This window comes from Bombina bombina, chromosome 7, assembly GCF_027579735.1.
Source record: "Bombina bombina isolate aBomBom1 chromosome 7, aBomBom1.pri, whole genome shotgun sequence".
In the NCBI taxonomy this organism is placed as follows: domain Eukaryota; kingdom Metazoa; phylum Chordata; class Amphibia; order Anura; family Bombinatoridae; genus Bombina; species Bombina bombina.
The window spans coordinates 193,597,680-193,618,660 of record NC_069505.1 but is presented as its reverse complement, the minus strand read 5'-3'; the positions used below and the strand labels follow the sequence as shown (position 1 = coordinate 193,618,660).

General features: G+C 40.6%; 1 protein-coding gene across 1 annotated transcript in view; it reads left to right on the top strand.

The window, feature by feature from the left end:
* CD44 (CD44 molecule (Indian blood group)) overlaps positions 1-20,981 on the top strand; it is a 154,665-nt gene that overhangs the window by 101,692 nt on the left and 31,992 nt on the right. The window contains exon 3 of the mRNA XM_053720526.1: positions 3,900-4,036. Within this exon, the coding sequence (XP_053576501.1) occupies positions 3,900-4,036 (137 nt within the window). The remainder of the gene's footprint in view (positions 1-3,899; positions 4,037-20,981) is intronic.

Genomic DNA, 20,981 nt, shown 5'->3' with positions numbered 1-20,981 from the left:
TTGGAGAAGTGTGCTTTCATGCGGGACAAATTAGAAATTTGTGGCCATGTTATAGATTGTCATGGTCTACACACTGCTGATGACAAAGTCAAGGCCTTGCAAGAAGCTCCTATACCACAGAATGCATCACAACTATGATCATACCTTCGTCTCCTTAACTATTACCACCGTTTTCTTCCCCAGCTAGCCCATACGTTACACCCACTACATCAGCTTCTTGAGACAAATCGACCCTGGTTGTGGAGCAGTGAATGCAATAAAGCCTTCTAGGAATCCAAGAACCTACTCCTGTGTTCCCGCATGTTAATGCACTATGATCTTCAGAAACCACTCATGATAGCATGTGATGCTTCGCCTTATGGTTTAGGGGCTGTATTGTCACACACAATGCCAGATGGGACAGACCGACCGGTAGCCTTTGCTTCCCGTTCTCTAACGACGGCAGAGAAGAACTATTCCCAATTAGACAAGGAAGCATTGGCCATTGTATGGGCTGTTAAGAAGTTCCATAACTATATTTATGGTAGACAATTTACTCTTTTAACTGACCATAAGCCACTGCTGACCATCTTTAATCCAAGGAAAGGAATTTCAACCACTACAGCAGCTGGATTGCAAAGGTATGCTCTAACTTTGGGAGCATATCATTACTCCATCAAATACCGGGCCCATGATTCACATGGCAATGCTGATGCCATGTCCAGGCTTCCACTAATGAATTCCTTACCAGTTGTTCAAGAAAGCTTTCCAAGTGTGTGTTTTACGGGTATAGTACATGCCAAACAAATTGCAAAGGAAACAGCTTGTGATACTGAATTACAACTTCTGGCAAAGTATTTGAGAGATGGCTGGCCAAGAACTGGCTGTGATTTGCAGCGAGCATACATACTACGAGCGAAAGAACTCACACTCAGAAATGGATGTATTTTATGGGGTGAGAGAGTTCTGGTTCCTAATGGGCTACGGCAAGCTACGTTAAAACTCCTTCAGGAAGGACACCCAGGCATTGTCAGAATGAAACAGAAGGCTAGGGGTCATGTTTGGTGGCCGGCCATTGATAAGGACATTGAGAACTATGTTATGGCATGCAAAGGGTGTGTTCAAGCTCAAGGACAGCTTCCACGAGGAGCTGTACAACCATGGGACTGGCCTACTACTCCTTGGGAGAGACTACATTTGGACTTTGCCGGTCCTATTGATGGAATCTCATACTTAATCATAATTGATGCACACTCTAAGTGGCCAGAAGTAATTCCAATGACAAGGACTACAACTACTGAAGTCATATCAGCATTAGAAAGACTGTTTTCAGTATTTGGGTTGCCAAGAAAACTGGTCACAGACAATGGTCCCCAGTTTGTGTCACAAGACTTCCAGAATTTTTTACATACGAATGGAATTCACCATCATCGGACGGCACCATATCACCCAGCCACCAACGGGCAAGCAGAGAGATTTGTCCAAACCTTTAAAAGGGCACTGAAAGCGCTAAAAGCAGAGAAGCAGGTTAATACTAAAAACATTTTACAATTTTTGCAACAATATAGGGTTACTCAACACCCCACCACGGGAGTTGCCCCAGCTCAACTATTGTTTGGCAGGAAGATCCGTACAAAGCTGGATTTAATCACACCAGATGTAGCAGAAACAGTCTGCATCATGCAAGATAAAATGAGAGTGGGAAAACCTTCAGATACCTACACAGAAGGAGACTTGGTTTGGTATAGGGTGTACCATACAGAGGAAAAATGGGCACCAGGTGTTGTTGCCCAGGTTGAGGGCCCAAAGATGTATGTGATAACCACTCAATCAGGTGTGTGTCGCCGCCATGTGAACCAACTACAACCACGGCTAGAGAGGAGAGAACAGGCTGGTGAGGACCATCACATAAAAATGCAATCAGACAATGATTTTGATATCTGGGTGGTGTTTGGCATGATCCAAACACAGGCTCTGACTCAACTACAGAAGATGACTCAGAAATACCAGCCTCAGTAGAAGAACCTTGTAATGATGATTCAGGAAATTCTATCCAGGACCACAATAGTCATGCTCGTACTCCCAGGCAACGAACACCTGTTGTTCGTTGGTCCCCTGAAGTTAATCTCAGAGACACTCGCCGGAGACAACATGCAACATATCAGAGAAACTTTCGTCAACGTAAGAAACAAGAAGCAGCTTTCACGTCCACAATACAAGAGGATGCTGGAGAAGACTGATTTATCTTACGGTTGTTGTTGTTCAGTTTATTTAAAAAAATTTTTTTAAAAAAAGTAGGAAAGGAGATGTAGTGTTGTGCTTACTTCCTGGTTTGGTCAGATGGCACATAGAGGCTTCCATACAAAGATGATGTCATCAAGTGGGCTGTGCTTAGAATCAGAACAGTTCAGATAAGCCATCTTGTGACAGTTTGTGATGCAGTTATAAAGTACAAGGACTGAACCTGAGGCTCTGACAATTGCTGATACTAATAAATGTAATGTCAGCTACAGATCACTGCAGAGGATACAGCATCAGCCAGTCAGGAAGAGTAAGAACTGTCAGTTACACATTATAAGTTATATTGCAGTTATACAGTTAACAGTTATACAGTTATGTTTCCCTGGATTACTATAGTGCTGCATACACAGTGTACAGGACTGCTAATATAAGGAGTGCAGCAGCCATTCATTATAAGGACTATATATATGTATCTATCCATATTACTGTGTGCAAAACTACAGGAGCACCTTGTTATTTCATGCAGTAAATAAAGTGCCAGTTTACATTTAGAAGTTGCAAGTGCATCATTCATATAAAGAGTTAATGTTTGTTATGTAAGGACATTACAGTCCCACTGCCACACCACCGCTTGACCACCACCACAACACTCCCAGATGACTCCCACACACTCTTCAATCTCTTCCAAAATAGCCGTTTCGTGGGCATTCTCAGGTCTGCCCGCGGCCGAAGACTGGTCCGCCTCTCATCCTCCCTCTCCGCTTCCGTTTTCATGACAATCTGAAGATTTTTATTTATTTTTTTAAATTGCGTACTTTCACCGTTTTAAAACCTTGGTGATTAATCGTGATTTAAAACCACATTTGCGATTAATCCTGCAGCGCTAGTATCAGTATTTGGTGTGTATGTTTCAGTATTTGGTGTGTATGTATCACTGTTTGGTGTTTATGTATCAGTATTTGATGTGTATGTATCAGTATATGGTGTTTATGTATCAGTATTTGGTGTGTATGTATCAGTATTTTGTGTCTATGTATCAGTATTTTGTGTGTATGTATCAGTATTTGGTGTGTATGTATCAGTATATGGTGTTTATGTATCAGTATTTTGTGTCTATGTATCAGTATTTTGTGTGTATGTATCAGTATTTGGTGTGTATGTATCAGTATTTGGTGTGTATGTATCAGAATTTTGTGTCTATGTATCAGTATTTTGTGTGTATGTATCAGTATATGGTGTTTATGTATCAGGATTTGATGTGTATGTATCAGTATTTGGTGTGTATGTATCATTATATGATGTCTATGTATCAGTATTTGGTGTGTATGTATCAGTATATGGCGTCTATGTATCAGTATTTGGTGTGTATGTATCAGTATTTGGTGTGTATGTATCAGTATATGGTGTCTATGTATCAGTATTTGGTGTCTATGTATCAGTATATGATGTCTATGTATCAGTATTTGGTGTGTATGTATCAGTATATGGTGTGTATGTATCAGTATTTGGTGTGTATGTATCAGTATATGGTGTCTATGTATCAGTATTTGGTGTCTATGTATCAGTATCTTTTATGTATTGGTATTTGGTGTATTTCTAGCAGGATTCTGGTATGTTTCTACCAAGTCTCACTGTGCATGCATAACACTGGGTTTCATTGATGTCACCTCTCTTTACAGGTACGGCTGGATAGAAGGACATATTGTGATTCCTCGTATAACCAAGAACCCAATATGTGCTGCCAACCACGTAGGGATTTACATTCTCACCTCCAACATAACTCAGCACTATGATGTCTACTGCTTCAATGAATCAGGTTAGTATTAAATATTATGTCCAGTTTCTCTGTGACCAGAATGTCACCATCATTTTATAACATAAGATCCCTGTACATCTTAAGTAAATGAGAATAATTTTGCATTCTTATATGTCATAAGTGTCACTATTATGCTGGGTGCAATGATTACTGAGGTACATTAAACGGGTATGGAAGTGACAATAACATGATAAGTAATGTAGGGTGTATAGTCTGTATGAATCATAAGAGCCATGTTCCTGTAAATATAGAAAAATGCCATTACATTGACTCTTTACAGTATAGAAAGCCCTGGCCATGTGCGGCATCTTTATACAAGGTGCAGAGGCGTAACTAGAAACCACAGGGCCCAAGTCCAAGAATCTAAGAAGGGCCCCCCCCCCCCCCAAAAAAAAAAAAGAAGTGAGTTTGATAAATATCTTTTTTTTTTTTACATTTAACACAGAAAAAAATGTCTGCAAAAGAAGGTACCCTGTGCCCACAGTCTGTGAGATGGTCTGACCCCCTATTACTGTATAGTGACACTGTTTAACACCAGTACTGTATATAGTGAGTCAGTGACACAGTCTATAATCTGCCGGTGAGATGGCTGGCCTGACCCTACCCGCCCCATTACTTTATAAAGTGACCACAGTAGTCTGTGGCATGGTCCAGCCCCCCTGTACTGTATATAGTGGTACTGTATAGTGACACTGTTTACCCCCCGCCACCCCATGCTGTAGTAACAAGGTCTGTAATTTGCTGGTTCCACAAACATACACACACACATACATGCATAAATACACACACAGTCACATACATACATACACACACACACACACATACATGCATAAATACACACACAGTCACATACATACATACACACACACACACATACATGCATAAATACAGACACAGTCACATACATACATACAGACATACACACACAAATACATGCATAAATGCACACACAGTCACATACATACATACAGACATACACACATACATGCATAAATACACACACAGTCACATACATACATATACACACACACACACACATACATGCATAAATACACACACAGTCACATACATACATACACACACACACACACATACATACATACACACACACACACATAAACACCAATGGGTAAAACAGAAACACTAACCCCTGTAGTCAGAGACACTAGTGAAGCATCATGTCACACTCACATGATATCAGTGCAGGCAATGGCAGGTCAACGTTTTTTATTGTTAAAAAAAAATTATATATTTTTTTTACGCTGGGGGCCCAGTTGCAATTGCGACCTCTGCACCCCCTGTAGTTTCGCCCCTGACAAGGTGCTATACAGGGCTTTATACAAGGTGATATACAGGTTTTATACAAGGTGATATACAGGGCTTTATACAAGGTGAAATAAAGGGCTGTATACAAGGTTATGTGTAGAGCTTTATACAAGGTTATATACAGGGCTTTATACAAGATATATACAGGTTATATACAAGGTTATATACAGGGCTTTATACAAGGTTATGAACAGGGCTTTATACAAGGTGATATACAAGGCTTTATACAAGGTTATGAACAGGGCTTTATACAAGGTGATACACAGGTTTTATACAAGGTGATATACAGGACTTTATACAAGGTTATGAACAGGGCTTTATACAAGGTGATACACAGGTTTTATACAAGGTGATATACAGGGCTTTATACAAGGTGATACACAGGGCTTTATACAAGGTTATATACAGGGCTTTATACAAGGTGATACACAGGGCTTTATACAAGGTTATGAACAGGGCTTTATACAAGGTGATATACAGGGCTTTATACAAGGTTATGAACAGGGCTTTATACAAGGTGATATACAGGTTTTATACAAGGTGATATACAGGGCTTTATACAAGATAATACACAGGGCTTTATACAAGGTTATGAACAGGGCTTTATACAAGGTGATACACAGGTTTTATACAAGGTGATATACAGGACTTTATACAAGGTTATGAACAGGGCTTTATACAAGGTGATACACAGGTTTTATACAAGGTGATATACAGGGCTTTATACAAGGTGATACACAGGGCTTTATACAAGGTTATATACAGGGCTTTATACAAGGTGATACACAGGGCTTTATACAAGGTTATGAACAGGGCTTTATACAAGGTGATATACAGGGCTTTATACAAGGTTATGAACAGGGCTTTATACAAGGTGATATACAGGTTTTATACAAGGTGATATACAGGGCTTTATACAAGATAATACACAGGGCTTTATACAAGGTTATGAACAGGGCTTTATACAAGGTGATATACAGGTTTTATACAAGGTGATATACAGGGCTTTATACAAGATAATACACAGGGCTTTATACAAGGTTATATACAGGGCTTTATACAAGGTGATACACAGGGCTTTATACAAGGTGATATACAGGGCTTTATACAAGGTTATGAACAGGGCTTTATACAAGGTGATACACAGGTTTTATACAAGGTGATATACAGGGCTTTATACAACATGATGTACAAGGCTTTATACAAGGTGATACACATGGCTTTATACAAGGTGATATACAGGGCTTTATACAAGGTGATGTACAGAGCTTTATACAAGGTTATATACAGGGCTGTATACAAGGTGATACACAGGGCTTTATACAAGGTGATACACAGGCCTTTATACAAGGTTATATACAGGGCTTTATACAATGTGATATACGGGTTTAAACAAGGTTATATACAGAACTTTATACAAGGTGATATACAAGTTTTCCTTCTTAATATAAGGAGAGTCCACTGTGTCATTCTTTACTGTTGGGAAATACCGAACCTTGCCACCAGGAGGAGGCAAAGACACCCCAGCCAAAGGCTTAAATATCTCTCCCACTTCCCCATCCCCCATTCATTCTTTGTCTTTCGTCACAGGAGGATGGCAGAGAAGTGTCAGAAGGTTTTGGAGTAGTTCCTTAGGAAGGGTATCTGCCCTTCGATATGGGACTGGAGTTTTTAAGTAGTCTTGTCAGCCTCTCAGTTAGAGCATTGACGAAAGATAGAGTCTGGAGATGCAGGTAGAGTCTTTCTGCGAACCCATCCAGACTACCTGCTAACAGCTCCTAAGCAATCAGTGTTGACGAGTTTCACTGCCTGCTTGTTCTCTCACTCAAGTCCATGTCAAGAGCAATGCTACAAGACTGTCACACTTGAGAGGCTGTGTTTATGTTCCACAGCATGGATTCTGGTAAGATCGTTTCAATTTTTACATATGTTGAAAACGCTAGAAGACAGGCTCATAGTGTGGCTCCTTTTATCTTAATAGACTCATAGGTTAATATCTCCAAAGGGGGATTTGTGAACAGTGGGGATTAATCAAATGTGATGCTTTGATTTTATGCTGCCTTATGTTTGAGATTTTTTGGGCTCATAGGCTGTTTGTTATATGGCTGGAACGCACAGGTTTTTATTTTCACTTTGAACGTTGCACAGCTTGTAGCTTGGCGCACTTTTTCTCATAGCAGGGGCAGTCATGTCTTGCGCACCATCCAGGATTGCGTAGGGGGCAGACTGATGCTCTTTTCAGACGCTTGGTTCAGGGACGTGCAGGATCCATGGGTCCTGGAGGTCATAGCTCAGGGATACAAGATAGGTTTTAAGTCTCATCCACCCAAGGGCAGATTTCTCCTCTCAAGCCTGTCTTTCAGACCAGAAAAAGGGAAGCCTTCCTGGGGTGCATGAGGGATCTGTCCTCCTTAGGGGTCATTGTCCCCGTACCTATTGCAGAAAGAGGTTTAGGATACTTTTAAACCTTTTCGTGGTCCCAAAGAAGGAGGGAACTTTCCGCCCGATTCTGGACCTAAAGTGCTTAAACAAATTTCTAAATGTCCCTTCGTTCAAGATGGAGACGATAAGGTCCATCCTTCCCTTAGTTTAGGAAGGACAGTTCATGACCACTATAGATCTGAAGGATGTTTAACTTCATGTTCCAATGCACAAGGATTACTTCCAGTTCCTAAGGTTTGCGTTCCTGGACCAGCACTTCCAGTTGATTGCATTTCCGTTTGGTCTAGCTATGGCTCCAAGAATTTTTACAAAGGTTCTAGGGGCTCTTCTAGCTGTTGCCAGAACCCAGGGTATAGCAGTAGCTCCCTACTTTGACGATATTCTGGTACAAGCACCCTCTTTTCGTCTGGCGAAAGACCATTCAGAATCTCTCATCTCTCTTCTTCGATCACATGGATGAAAGATAAACCTAGAAAAGAGTTCTCTTATACCAAGCACCAGGGTGGAATTCCTGGGTACTATAATAGACTCCATATCCATGAGGACCAGAGACGTTGCAAGCTAGCTTCGGCAGGTCTTGCCCTCTGGACCTCCTTAAGGCCCTCTGTGACGCAGTGTATGAAGGTAATTGGTCTTATGGTGTCCAGCATGGACATCATTCCCTTTTCCAGGTTCCAACTCAAACTGTTGCAACTGTGCATGCTAAAGCAGTGGAAGGGCGATCATTCGGATCTGTCTCAACAGATTTCTCTGGACAACCGGTCAAGAGAATCGCTCTCTTGGTGGCTCTGTCCAGATCATCTGTCCTGAGGGACATCCTTCTTAAGACCATCCTGGGAGATTGTGACTACGGACGCAAGTCTATCAGGATAAGGAGCTGTTTGGGGTGTCGAGAAGACACAGGGCCTGTGGACTCAGGAGGAATGCTCCCTCCCGATCAACATTCTGGAACTTTGGGCAATCTTCAATGCTCTGAAGGTTTGGCCCCTTCTGGGTTCGTCCCAGTTAATCAGATTCCAATCAGATAATATAACCTTGGTGGCTTACATCAACCATCAGGGTGGAACGAGAAGCCCCCTAGCAATGTGGGAAGTATCTCAGATTCTGTAGTGGGAGGAGGCCTTTCACTGTCAGCGATCCACATTCCGGGTGTGGACAACTGGGAAGCGGATTTTCTCAACAGACAATATTTTAATCTGGGGGAATGGTCTCTCCATCCCGAAGTGCTTTCAAAGATATGCAATAGGTGTGGGACTCCGGAGATAGATCTCATGGCGTCCCGTCTCAATACCAAGCTACCCAGATATTGGTAGAGGTCCAGGGATCCTCAAGCGGAGCTAATAGATGCATTAGCAGTGCCTTGGAGGTTCAGTCTAATTTACCTTTTCCCGCCGCTACCTCTCGTTCCTCGTGTAGTGACCCGCATCAAGCAAGAGCAGGCATCAGTGATACTGATTGCTCCATCGTGGCCGCGAAGGATGTAGTTCACGGATCTGGTGGGGATGTCATCATCTCCTCCGTGGAAGCTACCTTGTCACAGGGATCTGCTGGAACAAGGTCCTTTTGTTTATCAAAATCTAGATTCTCTGAGGCTGACTGTGTGGAGATTGAACGCTTAGTTCTAGCCAAGAGAGGTTTTTATGAGAGAGTTATTGGTACTCTCATTCAAGCTCGTAAGCCGGTTACTCGTTGCATCTATCATAAGGTGTGGAGAACCTACTTATTCTGGTGTGAAGAGCGTGGATTTTCCTGGCTTTCAACTTTAAACACCGATACAGCTGAGCGCAAAAAATACCACAATTTCACACATGCCATGTATATCACCTTGTATAAAGCCTTGTATAATAAAAAACGCTGGATACAACTTTGTATAAAGCCCTGTACATAACCTTGTATAAAACATAAATTATGCTTACCAGATAATTTCATTTCCTTCTGTATAAGGAGAGTCCACAACATCAGGAGGAGGCAAAGACACTCTAGCCAAAGGCTTAAATACCTCTTCCACTTCCCCCATCCCCCAGTCATTCTGCTGAGGAAACATGGAACAGTAGGAGAAATATCAGGGTATAAATGGTGCCAGAAGAAAAATATAATTTAGAGGGCCGCCCATCGGAGAACACAGGCGGGGGCCGTGGACTCTCCTTATACAGAAGGAAATTAAATGATGTGGTATTCCAATTTACTTTTATCATAAAATTTACTTTATTCTATTGGTATTCTTTGTTGAAACCTAAATCTAGGTAGGCTCATATGCTAATGTTTAAGCCTTTGAAGGCCGCCTCTTATCTCAGTGCTTTTTGTTAGATTTTCACAGCTAGACAGTGCTAGTTCATGTGTGCCATATAGATAACATTGTGCTGATTCCTGAGGAGTTATTTATGAGTCAGCACTGATTGATTAAAATGAAAGTCTGTCAAAAGAACTGAGATAAGGAGGCAGTCTGCAGAGGCTTAGATACAAGGTAATCACAGAGGTAAAAAGTGTATTAATATAACTGTGTTGATTATGCGAAACTTGGGAATGGGTAATAAAGGGATTATCTATCTTTTTAAACAATAAAAATTCTGGAGTAGACTGTCCCTTTAAGGACAAACAGGTAGATTACGTTTGTGCGTTCGTCTTTTAACGCTGAAAAAATGGTAATTTCAGCGTAAAAACAGCAACGCAGCCATTACAAGTCTTGTCGGTATAGCTGTACCGCAGGCCTTTTAGCCTGTAACGCAACGTCAGCCCCGCAAACGTAAAAATTAAGTTTCTTTTTAAAGACACGATGAGTCCACGTATTTCATCCTTGTGGGATTACGCCTCCTGGTCAGCAGGAGGAGGCAAAGAGCACCACAGCAGAGCTGTATATATAGCTCCTCCCTTCCCTCCCACTCCAGTCATTCTCTTTGCCTACGTTAGTGATAGGAGATGGCAAAGTGAGGTGTTAGTTTTTGATTCTTCAATCAAGTGTTTTTTATTTTAAAAACAGTGCCAGAGTGTGCTGTTTTGTTTAGGGTGTAGCCGTAGTCCATATCAGTCTCTACAGAAGAGTATTGGGCTTTAGAGCAATGGGAACTGGTGGGACATAATTCTCACTGCGCCTCCCATACTGGTATGCTGCCCTTCTCAGGATGACCTAAACATCTAACTCAGGTCCTATCTGTTTCCACAGGACTATGGGAGGGAGAGGACCTCACAACTATAGTCACAACTATAGTTATTTATTCACATTCTAAGCTGGAGCTACACTTGTGAGTGTGCATTGCTGTTGGAAGTCGTTACCCTTGATATAACAAAGAATCTGCAATTGTCAGCTGGACCGGCAGAGACTGACATTATTGGCAAGCAAGGTCGACAGAATCCGACAAGGGTACTACTGCACGAAACTTTTCCGCAGAGAAAAATCAGAGCTCCTCAGTTTGAGGATTGGACAGAGGTAATTCTTTCACACATCACTCTTTCAAAGGTATCTTGCGTGTTGTTATACACTTAAGAGCAGATACTTTGGCAGCGGAAATTTCAGTTACCTTCTAAAGCCGCTCCGATAAAGGACCAATCAGGAGGCCGATCCAGGACAGCGCCCATAAAGGTGACGTCACCCCGCTACGGCGGTAACTTTGAACACAGAGACTTCAGAACACACACAGTGTGGGGGTAAGCCTGCGGTTGATCGCTAACTTAGAGTATGAACTTTGGAATTTACTCCTGATATCTTTCCAACTTGAACTGTTATTAGTTCCATTGGCCCACAATAACGGATCTTCCTCTATATATATTTTTATGTGGTGGCAACCTGAGTTTTATTTTTATTTTTAACGGAGACGTCCGTTAGTTTTATGCATTTATACAATTTTAAGAGAATTGTCTAATATCATTCTTTTATGTTTTATGAAGTATATTAAATTGGCATAGTCCCTTTTTTAAATGTAAGATTTGGTCTCTTTTTTCAACCTCAGTATTTTATACATTCTAAGAACACTAGTGTACTGTTTAAAGGGATACCCTTTGTAACTTGAAATATTAAGTATTTCGTTTTCTACTGTATATACACACCATTAATGAACAGCACTTTGAATTCATTTAGTTTTTGTTTTTGATAGTACTTTATTTGCAGGATACACCTGGTTTAATTATATTCACGTTTAGAGACACCTTTAGCTTTTTAGCGCTCCTGTTTTCTGTTATCTCATAGTACTATTTTCTGGCCTATATTAGGGACTTTTAGGTCTTTTCAGGAGTTTGGTGTATCACCCTGCGCTCATATTTAACCTTTTATTTTATATATTGGAGCTGAAAAGTGCAGTTTCTAATAAGTCTGGGGCACACTTAGTTATACTCAGAGTGGACAGAGTGGACGGGTAAATTGTTACTTTATTTTCTGGGATGTGACTCTTCAGGTGGAAGGGGTTGCCATGATGACAGCATGGTACATAGGCACTGGGCTAGGACTAAGGGACAGTATCGGCATATTTTATTATTATACATTCCCGGTACGATCTGTTTAAGATGACGCCCACAATGGGCGGGGCCTATTTTCTCGCACTTCTGAGTTGTTGCGCATTCTGCATTGCCACTTGTTCCGGTCTTGTTCGGAAGTCAAAGTCTGGGAACACATCTGCCGAGATTTGTACAGCTCGCCTGGCAGTGCGCTGAACTGCATGGTTAAATAAGCAAGCGGTTGATAGCGCTCTATAGCCCGGCCGAACACCTTCCTGACAGAGGTCTGGGGACTGGCGACAGGTAGGCGCCTCAGTTTAGCTGTTGAGGCAAGAGGTGTCTGAACGGAGCAAACAGTTATTTGGTTTTCAGACTTAATCTGCTTAGACTTTAAGTTTTCCTTTTTCTGTTTGAAACAGTAATAAAAAACGTCTAAGTTTAATTCTTAAAGTCACAGTGCTCAAAGCAAAATAAAGTCATTTGTTATATTGATAGCACTGTACTATACTATTTTTGTACTTATTTCTCGTACAGTAAGAGAGTCTGAGTAGTACATTTAAGGGGCCTCTATCATTTAAAGGGCCAGTTTTAAATTTATAGGATTTTTTTTCAAGATATTTGTTGCTTCATTTTCTAACCTGTTCTATAGAATTGACTTAGAAAATGTTACTTGCGCAATGTGTTTGGATGCCAATGTGGAACCTCCTGTTCCTTTTTGTCCCTCATGTGTTGAGAGGGCTTTAAGCTATAGAGATAAAAAACTTTCATGATAAAAAATTGTCAGTGGCGGATGCCTCTCAAGAGTCTAACAATGAGAGTCAGGGTATGCCACAGCTTTCTCCTCAAACGTCCCAGCCTTTAACGTCCGCCCAAGCAGTGCCATGTACTTCGCCTCAAATTTCTGCTGCAGTTTAATTAAAAGATATTGCTGCAGTTATGTCTTCTACTCTTTCTGAGGCGTTATCTGCCTTTCCTATACTTCAAGGCAAACGTAAAAGGAAGGACAACTATGTAGTTAACAAAGTGTCTGATGCTCTGGTAGTAACCTCTGACGTACTCTCCCAGGGATCAGAGATAGAGGGTATGAAGGTTCTGTCAGAAGGTGAAATTTCGGACTCAGGGAGTGCCTTACATTTGACTGATTCTGAGGTTGTTTCTTTCCGGTTTAAACTAGAACACCTCCGTCTGTTACTCAAGGAGGTTTTAATGACCTTGGACGATTGTGATTCCGCAGGAGTGGTCGTTCCTGAGAAATTGAGTAAGTTAGACAGATACCTAGAAGTTCCTTCTTACTCAGAGGTTTCTCCGGTTCCCAAGCGAACTTCGGAGATTATTGCTAAGGAATGGGAGAGACCTGGTATTCCCTTTTCTCCCTCTCCTATTTTCAAGAAAATGTTCCCAGTTGCAGAAGCTGTCAAGGAAACTTGGCAATCGGTCCCTAAGGTGGAAGGGGCTATTTCCACCTTGGCCAAGCGGACTACTATTCCTATTGAGGATAGTTGTGCTTTCAAAGATCCCATGGATAAGAAGTTGGAGGGTCTACTGAAAAAGATCTTTGTACACCAGGGTTTACTTCTACAACCTGCCGCATGTATTGTTACAGGTTTTTTTTTGTACTTTAGCTAATTTAATTTAGCTAATTGTATGTAATTTATTTAATTGTATTTAATTTAGTTAATTTATTTAATTATAGTGTCGTGTTAGGTGTTATTGTAACTTAGGTTAGGTTTTATTTTACAGATACTTTTGTATTTATTTTAGCTAGGTAGTTATTAAATAGTTAATAACTATTTAATAACTATTCTACCTAGTTAAAATGAATACAAACTTGCCTGTAAAATAAAAATAAACCCTAAGATAGCTAGAATATAACTATTAGTTATATTGTAGCTAGCTAAGGGTTTATTTTATAGGTAAGTATTTAGTTTTAAATAGGAATAATTTAGTTAATGATAGGAATATTTATTTAGATTTATTGTAATTATATTTAAGTTAGTGGGTGTTAGGTTTAGGGTTAGACTTAGGTTTAGGGGTTAATAACTTTAATAGAGTGGCAGCGACATTGGGGGCGGCAGATTAGGGTTTACTAAATGTAATGTAGGTGTCGGCGACATTGGGGAAGGCAGATTAGGGGTTAATAAATAGTATTTAGGTGTTGGCGCTGTCGGGGGCAGCAGATTAGGGGTTAATACATATAATGTAGGTGGCGGCGGTGTCCGGAGCGGCAGATTAGGGGTTAATAATATAATGCAGGTGTCTGCGATGTCGGGGGCGGCAGATTATGGGGTTAATAAGTGTAAGATTAGGGGTGTTTAGACTCGGGTTCATGTTAGGGTGTTAGGTGAAGACATACATTTTATTTCCCCATAGGAATCAATGGGGCTGCGTTAAGGACTATTACGCTGCTTTTTGGCAGGTGATAGACTTTTTTTTCAGCCGGCTCTCCCCGTTGATTCCTATGGGGAAATCGTGCACAAGCACGTTACACCAGCTCACTGCTGATTTAAGCAGCGCTGGTATTGGAGTGCGGTAATGAGCAAACTTTTGCTCAATGCTCACTTCTTGCCTTTTAACGACGGGTTTCTGAAAACTCGTAATACCAGCGCTGTAGGTAAGTGAGCGGTGAGGGAAAACTGCTCGTTAGCACCGCACAGCCTCTAATGCAAAACTCGTAATCTAGGTATAAGTTTAAACTAGCAATTAAACTAATATAACTATTAAACTAAAATTAAACTAACTACCAATTAAATAAACTATATTACACATTAAAAAAATCCTAACACTACTCTAAAAATTACAAACTATCTAATTACAAAAAAATAAAAGACTAAGGCCTAGATTTGGAGTTTGGGGGTAGCCGTGAAAACCAGCGTTAGAGGCTCCTAACGCTGGTTTTAGGCTACCGCCGGTATTTGGAGTCAGTCAAAAAAGGGTCTAACGCTCACTTTTCAGCCGCGACTTTTCCATACCGCAGATCCCCTTACGTCAATTGCGTATCCTATCTTTTCAATGGGATCTTTCTAACTCCGGTATTTAGAGTCATGTCTGAAGTGAGCGTTAGAGATCTAACGACAAAACTCCAGCCGCAGAAAAAAGTCAGTAGTTCTGGGCTAACGCCGGTTCATAAAGCTCTTAACTACTGTGCCCTAAAGTACACTAACACCCATAAACTACCTATGTACCCCTAAACCGAGGCCCCCCCATATCGCCGACACTCGATTAAATTTTTTTAACCCCTTATCTGCCGACCGCCACCTACGTTATCCTTATGTACCCCTAATCTGCTGCCCCTAACACCGCCGACCCCTATATTATATTTATTAACCCCTAATCTGCCCCCCACAACGTCGCCGCCAGCTACCTACACTTATTAACCCCTAATCTGCCGTCCGCACGCCGCCGCCAGCTACGTTATAGCTATGTACCCCTAATCTGCTGCCCTAACATCGCCGACCCCTATATTATATTTATTAACCCCTAACCTGCCCCCCACAACGTCGCCGCCACCTACCTACAATAATTAACCTCTAATCTGCCGACCGCAAAGAGCCGCCACCTACATTATAGCTATGTAATAAATGTATTAACCCCTAAAGCTAAGTCTAACCCTAACACTAACACCCCCCTAAGTTAAATATAATTTAAATCTAACGAAATTAATTAACTCTTATTAAATAAATTATTCCTATTTAAAGCTAAATACTTACCTGTAAAATAAATCCTAATATAGCTACAATATAAATTATAATTATATTATAGCTATTTTAGGATTTATATTTATTTTACAGGTAACTTTGTATTTATTTTAACCAGGTACAATAGCTATTAAATAGTTAAGAACTATTTAATAGCTAAAATAATTACAAAATTACCTGTAAAATAAATCTTAACCAATTAAACCTAACACTACACTATCAATAAATTAATTAAATAAAATACCTACAATTACCTACAATTAAACCTAACACTACACTATCAATAAATTAATTAAATACAATATCTACAAATAAATACAATTAAATAAACTAACTAAAGTACAAAAAATAAAAAAGAACTGTTACAAAAAATAAAAAAATATTTACAAACATAAGAAAAATATTACAACAATTTTAAACTAATTACACCTACTCTAAGCCCCCTAATAAAATAACAAAGCCCCCCAAAATAAAAAATGCCCTACCCTATTCTAAATTACAAAAGTTCAAAGCTCTTTTACCTTACCAGCCCTGAACAGGGCCCTTTGCGGGGCATGCCCCAAGAAATTCAGCTCTTTTTCCTGTAAAAAAACACATACAATACCCCCCCAACATTACAACCCACCACCCACATACCCCTAATCTAACCCAAACCCCCCTTAAATAAACCTAACACTAAGCCCCTGAAGATCTTCCTACCTTGTCTTCACCATGCCAGGTATGACCGATCCGTCCTGGCTCCGATATCTTCATCTAAGCCCAAGCGGGGGCTAGACATCCATCATCCGACGGCTGAAGAAGTCCAGAAGAGGCTCCAAAGTCTTCATCCTATCCGGGAAGAAGAGTAGATCCGGACCGGCAACCATCTTCTTCCAAGCGGCATCTTCTATCTTCATCCGATGAGGACCGGCTCCATCTTGAAGACCTCCACCGCGGACCCATCTTCTAATTAATTTATTGATAGTGTAGTGTTAGGTTTAATTGTAACTTAGGTTAGGATTTATTTTACAGGTAATTTTGTAATTATTTTAACTATTTTAGCTATTAAATAGTTCTTAACTATTTAATAGCTATTGTACCTGGTTAAAATAAATACAAAGTTACCTGTAAAATAAATATAAATCCTAAAATAGCTATAATATAATTATAATTTATATTGTAGCTATATTAGGATTTATTTTACAGGTAAGTATTTAGCTTTAAATAGGAATAATTTATTTAATAAGAGTGAATTAATTTCGTTAGATTTAAATTATATTTAACTGAGGGGGGTGTTAGTGTTAGGGTTAGACTTAGCTTTAGGGGTTAATACATTTATTAGAATAGCGGTGAGCTCCAGTCGGCAGATTAGGGGTTAATGTTTGAAGTTAGGTGTCGGCGATGTTAGGGAGGGCAGATTAGGGGTTAATACTATTTATTATAGGGTTAGTGAGGCGGATTAGAGGTTAATAACTTTATTATAATAGCGGAGCGGTCCGCTCGGCAGATTAGGGGTTAATAAGTGTAGGCAGGTGGAGGCGACATTGTGGGGGGCAGATTAGGGGTTAATAAATATAATATAGGGGTCGGCGATGTTAGGGCAGCAGATTAGGGGTACATAGGGATAATGTAAGTAGCGGCGGTTTTACGGAGCGGCAGATTAGGGGTTAATAATAATATGCAGGGGTCAGCGATAGCGGGGGCGGCAGATTAGGGGTTAATAAGTGTAAGGTTAGGGGTGTTTAGACTCGGGGTACATGTTAGAGTGTTAGGTGCAGACGTAGGAAGTGTTTCCCCATAGCAAACAATGGGGCTGCGTTAGGAGCTGAACGCGGCTTTTTTGCAGGTGTTAGGTTTTTTTTCAGCTCAAACAGCCCCATTGTTTTCTATGGGGGAATCGTGCACGAGCACGTTTTTGAAGCTGGCCACTTCCGTAAGCAACTCTGGTATCGAGAGTTGCAGTGGCGTTAAATATGCTCTACGCTCCTTTTTTGGAGCCTAACGCAGCCATTCTGTGGACTCTCAATACCAGAGTTATTTTAAAGGTACGGCCAGAAAAAAGCCAGCGTTAGCTACGCGGGTCGTTACCGACAACACTCTAAATCTAGCCGTAAATTACAAAAAATAACAAACACTAAATTACAAAAAATAACAAACGAAATTATCAAAAATAAAAAAGAATTACACCTAATCTAATAGCCCTACAAAAATAAAAAAGACCACCCAAAATAAAAAAAAAACTAGCGTACAATAAACTACCAATAGCCCTTAAAAGGGCCTTTTGTAGGGCATTGCCCTAAGTTTAACAGTTCTTTTTACCTGAAAAAAAATACAAAGACCCCCCCAACAGTAAAACCCACCACCCAACCAACCCCCCCAAAATAAAAAACCTAGCTGTAACAAAAACCTAATCTACCCATTGCCCTGAAAAAAGGGCATTTGTATGGGCATTTAGCTCTTTTGCATTGCCCTGAAAAGGGCATTTAGCTCTTTTACAAAAAAGCCCAAACTCTAAACTAAAAAAGAAACCCACCCAAAAAAGTTAAAAAAAATCCTAACACTAACCCCCGAAGATCCACTTACAGTTGCTGAAGTCCTGCTTGAAGGATTTTTATCCCCGTGGCTCCATCTTCATCCAGACGGCGTGGAGCAGGTCCATCCTGAAGACCTCCCGATCGGAGCATCCTCTTCAAACGGTCTCTGCCGTATACTGAATCTTCAATGCAAGGTATGTGATTCAAAATGGCGTCACTTGCATTCCTATTGGCTGATTTGATTTTGGAAATTCAAATCAGCCAATAGGATGAGAGCTACTGAAATTATATTGGCTGATTTGAATAGCCAATAGAATTTCAATAGCTTTCATCCTATTGGCTTATTTGAACAGCCAATAGGATTTCAGTAGCTATAATCCTATTGGCTGATTTAAATTTCCAAAATCAAATCATCCAATAGGAATGCAAGGGACGCCATTTTGAATCGCGTACCTTGAATTGAAGATTCAGTATACGGCGGCGACCGTATGAAGCGGATGCTCCGCGCCAGATGTCTTCAGGATGGACCCACTCCGCGCCGCTGGGATGAAGCTAGAAGATGCCGCCTGGATGAAGATGGATCCTTCAAGCGGGACTTCAGCAACTGTAAGTGGATCTTCGGGGGTTAGTGTTAGGATTTTTTAAACTTTTTGGGGTGTTTTTTTTTTTTAGTTTAGGGTTTGAGCATTTCGTAAAAGAGCTAAATGCCCTTTTCAGGGCAATGCAAAAGAGCTAAATGACCTTTTAAGGGCAATGCCTATACAAATGCCCTTTTAAGGGCAATGGGTAGATTATATTTTTTAGGTAGTTTTTCTCCAACATAGGTGTGTCCGGTCCACGGCGTCATCCTTACTTGTGGGATATTCTCCTCCCCAACAGGAAATGGCAAAGAGCCCAGCAAAGCTGGTCACATGATCCCTCCTAGGCTCCGCCTACCCCAGTCATTCTCTTTGCCGTTGTACAGGCAACATCTCCACGGAGATGGCTTAGAGTTTTTTAGTGTTTAACTGTAGTTTTTCATTATTCAATCAAGAGTTTGTTATTTTCAAATAGTGCTGGTACGTACTATTTACTCAGAAACAGAAAAGAGATGAAGAATTCTGTTTGTATGAGGAAAATGATTTTAGCAACCGTAACTAAAATCCATGGCTGTTCCACACAGGACTGTTGAGAGCAATTAACTTCAGTTGGGGGAACAGTTTGCAGTCTCTTGCTGCTTGAGGTATGACACATTCTAACAAGACGATGTAATGCTGGAAGCTGTCATTTTCCCTATGGGATCCGGTAAGCCATGTTTATTTCGATTGTAATTAAGGGCTTCACAAGGGCTTATTTAAACTGTAGACTTTTTTTGGGCTAAATCGATTGATATTAACACTTATTTAGCCTTGAGGAATCATTTATTCTGGGTATTTTGATTTAATAATATCGGCAGGCACTGTTTTAGACACCTTATTCTTTAGGGGCTTTCCCAAAGCATAGGCAGAGTCTCATTTTCGCGCCGGTGTTGCGCACTTGTTTTTGAGAGGCATGGCATGCAGTCGCATGTGAGAGGAGCTCTGATACTTATAAAAGACTTCTGAAGGCGTCATTTGGTATCGTATTCCCCTTTGGGTTTGGTTGGGTCTCAGCAAAGCAGATACCAGGGACTGTAAAGGGGTTTAAAGCTTAAAACGGCTCCGGTTCCGTTATTTTAAGGGTTAAAGCTTCCAAAATTGGTGTGCAATATTTTCAAGGCTTTAAGACGCTGTGGTGAAAATTTGGTGAATTTTGAACAATTCCTTCATGTTTTTTCGCAATTGCAGTAATAAAGTGTGTTCAGTTTAAAATTTAAAGTGACAGTAACGGTTTTATTTTAAAACGTTTTTTGTACTTTCTGATCAAGTTTATGCCTGTTTAACATGTCTGAACTACCAGATAGACTGTGTTCTGAATGTGGGGAAGCCAGAATTCCTATTCATTTAAATAAATGTGATTTATGTGATAATGACAATGATGCCCAAGATGATTCCTCAAGTGAGGGGAGTAAGCATGGTACTGCATCATTCCCTCCTTCGTCTACACGAGTCTTGCCCACTCAGGAGGCCCCTAGTACATCTAGCGCGCCAATACTCCTTACTATGCAACAATTAACGGCTGTAATGGATAATTCTGTCAAAAACATTTTAGCCAAAATGAACCCTTGTCAGCGTAAGCGTGGCTGCTCTGTTTTAGTTACTGAAGAGCATGACGACGCTGATATTAATATCTCTGAAGGGCCCCTAACCCAATCTGAGGGGGCCAGGGAGGTTTTGTCTGAGGGAGAAATTACTGATTTAGGGAACATTTCTCAGCAGGCTGAATCTGATGTGATTACATTTAAATTTAAATTGGAACATCTCCGCATTTTGCTTAAGGAGGTATTATCCACTCTGGATGATTGTGAAAATTTAGTCATCCCAGAGAAACTATGTAAAATGGACAAGTTCCTAGAGGTGCCGGGGCTCCCAGAAGCTTTTCCTATACCCAAGCGGGTGGCGGACATTGTTAATAAAGAATGGGAAA